The following is a 6328-nucleotide window of genomic DNA, read 5'->3' on the forward strand; positions in this document are numbered from 1 at the left end:
CGGGGCATAGTCCATTGGAGCGGTCTAGACTGTTGGAGGAGCCGCGCGTCGCCGCTATGAACGTATTTGTGTCCGGCGGCTGCGAGGACTTTATCTTTTTCGCCTCTTTCAAGTTCTGGTAATTCTGCTTCAAGTGCGAGGGCTCGAGAGGGTAGTATAGAGAAAGTTCCTCTGGATGCCGTATACCTGAAACGACAATTAACAAATTATTTTATCAAGTAGGACTCGAATTAAGATGGGAGAGGACTCTGGAATTACTTTATAAGAAAATAAGAGCGTAATTTCCTCTACGGCCTTTGTTTTTATCTCATCTACTTCGCTATGACCAATGTAAAGACTGATAGTGCAACAGTTTTTGTTATGTTTCTGCTGCTACTTAGGTGTAAAACTTGATCAACTGCCCTTCATTCATGCACAAAGAACACTAGTTAGTGCATGAATGCACAAAGAACACTAGTTAATTATAGAATGGTTCTTACCGAGATTCTTGCAGAGCTGTACGACAGCACTGAAGGTGTCAATAGAGAAGTCTATCTTGCAGTCGATGTATCTAAGATCGGGTAGCTGTATGCGCAGTGGCTTGTGCATGGGCGTGAAGTGCAGCGCGGCGTCGGCGTGAACGCCATACTGGTCCAGCGTATGCTTCGGCCTGGACAGCCATTTGTTGCGTGTCGGCCACCAAAGTGCGTGGTCTGACCAGTCCTTTTTGAAATCTGAAACATATTAAATAATATTAGTTACCTGGAATGTTGCGTTTACCTACAAAATAAACGAAATTATCATTTAAACATTTTATATCGATACAGTACAGTATGTTTCTTTTTTATTGTAATACGATGTATCTAAAATATAAAAAAAGTTACGTATTTTCTGTATACAAAATCAACAACTAAAAACACGTAACTTCAGACGATTAAAAAACCAAGATATCATCCTGTTTCATTTCCGTTACAAAAACGAAAAGGCGAGCAAAAAAAGTATTTGGTAACGTCATCAGTGTAAAGAAATCTTTGTTACAAGCGTTTTTATTTAAATAAATACTTGCAACACCAAGGGGATGGTAACTCAGTAATGTTGAGAGCATACATTCTTTCGGTCCATGACTCATCATAAGGGCATTGACAGACTAAATATCGTCTAATTATTTGGGTGGCTGAGTCATTGGCTCATTGCTCTCTAAATCCATGTCCAAGCGTTATCTATGACTCCAGTAGCTAAACTGTTATACTCACGGTAAACAATAATCTATCTATATGTATAATAAAATTGGAGTTTCTGTTTGTAGTGTCAAAAGAAAAATTCCAGATTTAAAAATCGCATTTAAAATTTTTTTGTTTGTTCTAGGTCCCCAAGTCCAAATTTGCGCTAACGAAGCTTGTGGGCGACATAAATATACAAATTGACCGGCAAATCTGATGGTATTTCATGAAAGTTCTCGCAAATGTCACGCCAATATTTATGATAGACCCTCAGATAAGATTTTGAACTTCGAATACGATGCGTAAAGGGGACGCATTTTTTGGGGTTGCCGTAACCTATCAACTATTAGACAACTTATTTAATTGATACTATCGCTTTTAACTCAGAGCAATACTTCTCGTCAAGACTCAAGTTACGCGCCAATCTATCCATACTTCTAGTGACATTGACAGCTGTCAGCTAGGGACGTGCCGTTTATGCCGATAATCTAGAGTTGCGCCAATTCTATAGCACGGTACTAATTTTATTCCTAACACAATGAATATCGTATACATTAAATATAACTTGGAAAAGTTAAGTTGAGATAAACATGTTTTATTCTGAAGACGGCCACCTCCGACAGCAGGTCATTCATTCACCCCACAACTTGCAGGCTGACATTTTAATGGCGACACTTTATAGAGGACAGTAAAGTGAAATGCTACTGCGCTTTTACTGTTTTACGATCGAATATTACGTAAAAAATACACTCCCCGTAAATCCTAGTTAATCTGTGATTTATGTTACATCTGAATTTATTGTTTGTTTAACTACAAATTGCTTAATGGTGTTTACCTTATAAGTACAGCAATAAAAATAATTTTACTTCTTTTATCATGATTTTTTTCTTTAAATTGACAACTTACAGTTATTTTAGATACATCAATTACAAGATACACAATACAATTACAATTAACGTAATTTACAAGACATTTAATTAAAAAAAATATTTATCATTTGGTTTAATAATATTATCGGTATAGAATAATAATAATTATGACGCCAATGAGACAAAGAAACCTGTCGATTGTTTATAACAATGTACCACTACGCTTTTAACGATCAAACTCATAAAACAATCAGCGCGAGACATAAATGATTGACGTATTGACATGACAGTGGCTGCCAACCTTTCTCGAAATAATAAAAATATACGAGGCACTAGCTTTCGCCCGCGTAGCGTTTAAAAAATAAACAAAAGTTAGTATCCTATATGTTCTTCCAGACTGTCTTCTACATCTATGCGTAATTTCATCTAGATCATTTCAGTCGTTTAGACTACAAACTCAAACAAATATCCATTCGTCTAAACTTTCGCATTTATAATATTAGTAAGATAAGTATTAAAATCGTTCATTGCAAATCAATTAAGAATACAACCATTAAAAATGAAAAGGAAAGTATTAGGAAGTAAAAGAGGGTACATATAAAAAATATTTAGAAAATGTTGGGCACCACTGGATTCGGTGATAGTGTACTAAAAGTCACGTCTATGCGTTTTACTAATCTCATTCTGATAAAGGTTATATTTTATGTTAAAGTGTCGTGTGTTTACTACCTCGTGATTTTTACCACCATATAAATCAAAGGATTTCCACAAAATCTAATATATGTGTGAGGTTAAACAATGATTTTAAGATATTTATTTCATTAGATAACATATGTATTTATAAAAGCGTAATTTATAATTTAAACGTTTTAACAAAGGCATGGTAACACTTTTTACTACCGTGTATAATCCGTGGTCCTGTGTTAGTAGTGCGCACGCTTGCCGTCAGCCATTTTGGCGTCACTGTCGCATTTTACACAGATCTGAATATTCGAATTGGAAGATTTGTGACTTCAATCTTATTATAAAGGTATGTATTTATCGAGTTTATAATTGACATTTACAAATAATTAAACATAAAAATAATTTCCTTTATATTATTTCTATAACAAACGAATAATCAATAAGCTGCATTGACGACAGCGCCGTCTGTGAATATTTTCGTTCCCAATTAGACTTCATATACAAACGATAAAACCAGATGGCGTTGAAGACACATTATAGTAGTCTTAGTTATATTTATAACTTATGGAACAAAGCATAACATAATATAATGCGTTTACGAACAATTTTATACGAGTGACCCTAGTTATATTGGCAATTAAGAATCTTCTAGATTTTATGGGTATTAAATAAAATCTATTTGTAGGTTTCTCATACTTGGATTGGCAGAAGATCGTTGTAGTTGATTTTTTTAACTTTTTTAATTAGGCAACCTTACAATAGTTAATTATAGATAGATAAATACATATATCTATGTCCTATCAAGCCCATTTGTTCGATAAATTTTGAAAATTATGGCATAAGTAGATATATTGTACTATAAAAAAAATTTGTTGATTAAATCAGTAATAACTTGTACACAATTTTACATATGTATTTAGGAAATATTAATATTCTTCAAATTATTTGCAGAATTAATACTTTGAAGTTACAAAGGGATTCAAAACCTGCCTGATAATAATTACCTAGATATTGTCTCAATAATGACAAGCAAAGGAAGTCGAGAGGTAACAATGGCGATTGAATATTTATTTTTATAATAGTAATAAAAATACAGAGTAGTTCATACTGTGCCGACCCTAAATAAGGGCTAAGGGAAGTTGATAATGAGCAAAAAAATATTCCTTTTAAATGATGCTTATAAAGATTTTAGACAATTTTCACAATTATTTTTTTTATAAATCATACATTTTTTTCAGTCCATGGAAGAAACAGATGTAAAACATATCGAGATAATAGTAGATAATTATACTGATGAGTATAAAGGAGTAACAATGATGCCAATACAGAACATATCAGGAGATATAAAGTATGTTATTGTTGTACAAGAAGGAACCACACAAGTTAACAGTGATATCCAGGTATAGCATAACTTAGAAATTAAAGTCCTGTTCTGAGGGCGCTTCTATCGGCTTCTTTATTGCATCATACTAATATTATAAATGCGAAAGTTTAGATGGATGTTTGTTAGAGATTTCGGTGAAATTTGAAAAAGATGTACAGGATAGTCTGGAAGAACACATAGGCTACTTACATTTGTTTTTTTTAATTCCGCGGCGGACGGAGTCGAGGCGAAAGCTAGTAACTTATAAGTGCAAAGTTTGTTTCATATATTTTTGTAATTGAGGAATTTTTATCATGCTAAGAAATTAATTGCCGTAAAACATTCAGTGTCATATGCATAAGCTAAAGGGAGGTCCACTAAACATGGAACTAAAGATATATGTCATATCAACAATTTAAATGCTCCATTATAAATGTAAATAAAGTAATGGAAAAATAATAAAATTACATTGCCCCTCCCTTAACGATGCAATCATGGTTCAATTTATTCATATCATAAGATCACTTACTAGTTGATTTTTTTATTTCAGGATGAATTTATTAAAGTTTATGATTTCCATGAAAATGAAAATCTTAACATTAATAATAACGATACTAAAGTTTACGGGACCACTAAGAAAACTCAATCTAAGCGTTTCCGAGGAAACTTCCAGTGTAGTGTCTGTTCCTACACTACTCATCGTCGGTAAGTCTTAACACGAGCCAACAGTCTAACTACTGAGATAACTTCCAACCTATTTATAGTAAAGAATACAACCTATTATGCGAAATTATGATAAAAGCTAGTGTTATATGGAGGAGAAAGATATAACAGAAAGGAGTGGCAAGCTTTAGTGAAGGCCTTTTCGGTTCCCGCAACGCAATCTTTAAACCGGTGTCAGGAGTTATGAAAATCAAAATTAGTGTTAAGTTTATATCTAAATTATATAACATTGTCGACATAAAGACTATTTTATTATTATTAATAATACATCCTATTTACAGATACTTGCTCCTGAGACATTTGAAATCTCATTCTGGGAATCGCGACCATAAATGCAACGTATGCGCGCGCGGCTTCAAGACTGCCAGCTCGCTGCAGAACCATACCAACATGCACTACGGCCTCAAGCCGTATCGGTGTAAATACTGCAACACTCCATTCACTACTTCAGGTTAAAACTATAGCAACATTTTTTTATGATAAGTTGGCAAATGAGCCAATGGCCACCAACAAAGCGAAGCGACCGCTACCCTTAGACATCCGCAATTGTCGATGCGTTGCCCACCCCGAATCGACGTAGGACGTAGACACACAAAAAGATGATATTCTTAGGCATCTCCACGGTCAAATCTACTTTTCATACTCAGCCTTTCCTTATAAGGAAAGGGTAGGGAGAAAAACGGACCAAAATCAGGCCTTTGGTTAGAAATTGCTTCTACTCAATGTTTGTATTCTGTGTGGTCGTGGTATTGCGAGGTCGAGCCGGCCCATTCTTGCGAAGATGTTAAAGCGGTTTCTACCACTGATAAAATAAAGCAAATACAAATTTCAATAATTAGATGTAACTTTTTATTTTCAATTAAAGTATGTAATAAGTAAGGCAAAATAAAAAGTAATAGATTTAGCTTTTAACTTAGTTTTCTTACAATGTTTCCAGGTGAGTTAGTACGTCACATCAGATACAAGCACACACACGAGAAGCCTCACAAATGCCAGGAGTGCGAGTACGCGTCTGTGGAGCTCTCCAAACTGCGCCGGCACCAACGCTGTCATACAGGCGAGCGCCCCTACCAGGTATGTACAAACTACTAGCTGTTGCTCGCGACTTCGTCGGCGTCAAATTAAAAAACAACGTATCTCCAAAACAGCTTAAAGAATCTCGATGAAATTTGGCAAAAATGTAGAACATAGTCTGAAATGTTCTCTCTAGGCTATATACTAAAGCATACTTCATACTAATATTATAAAAGCGAAAGTTTAGATGAATGGATGGATGTTTGTTAGAGTTTGTAGCCTAAAAGACTGAATGGATCTGTATGAAATTTATAGATGTAGAACATAGTCTAGAAGAACACATGGGCTATTTACTCTTGTTTTTTTTTTAATTCCACGCGGCCGACGCACATTGGGCTGTATCCAGTTGCTCCATAGACAACTTTATCTGATGTTTGAAATGTCTCTTTTTTTTGCTTGAATGTGCTTTGTATCAG

At 34.6% G+C, this 6328-nt stretch overlaps 2 protein-coding genes across 2 annotated transcripts in view; one reads left to right on the forward strand and one right to left on the reverse strand.

The window, feature by feature from the left end:
* The window catches only part of LOC106110430 (unc-112-related protein-like), a 42035-nt gene that overhangs the window by 2534 nt on the left and 33173 nt on the right, over nt 1–6328 (reverse strand). Inside the window, exons 2-3 of the mRNA XM_013292254.1 lie at nt 480–715; nt 7–186 (exon numbers count right to left, since the gene is read on the reverse strand). Of these exons, the coding sequence (XP_013147708.1) occupies nt 7–186; nt 480–715 (416 nt within the window). The remainder of the gene's footprint in view (nt 1–6; nt 187–479; nt 716–6328) is intronic.
* Nucleotides 2976–6328, forward strand: part of LOC106110481 (transcriptional repressor CTCF-like) — a 7537-nt gene continuing 4184 nt past the window's right edge. Inside the window, exons 1-6 of the mRNA XM_013292326.1 lie at nt 2976–3098; nt 3704–3798; nt 3991–4152; nt 4666–4820; nt 5120–5289; nt 5776–5912. Of these exons, the coding sequence (XP_013147780.1) occupies nt 3775–3798; nt 3991–4152; nt 4666–4820; nt 5120–5289; nt 5776–5912 (648 nt within the window). The 5' untranslated portion in view covers nt 2976–3098; nt 3704–3774. The remainder of the gene's footprint in view (nt 3099–3703; nt 3799–3990; nt 4153–4665; nt 4821–5119; nt 5290–5775; nt 5913–6328) is intronic.

Source organism: Papilio polytes, unplaced genomic scaffold (genome assembly GCF_000836215.1).
Source record: "Papilio polytes unplaced genomic scaffold, Ppol_1.0 DF820622.1, whole genome shotgun sequence".
Classification (NCBI taxonomy): Eukaryota; Metazoa; Arthropoda; class Insecta; order Lepidoptera; family Papilionidae; genus Papilio; species Papilio polytes.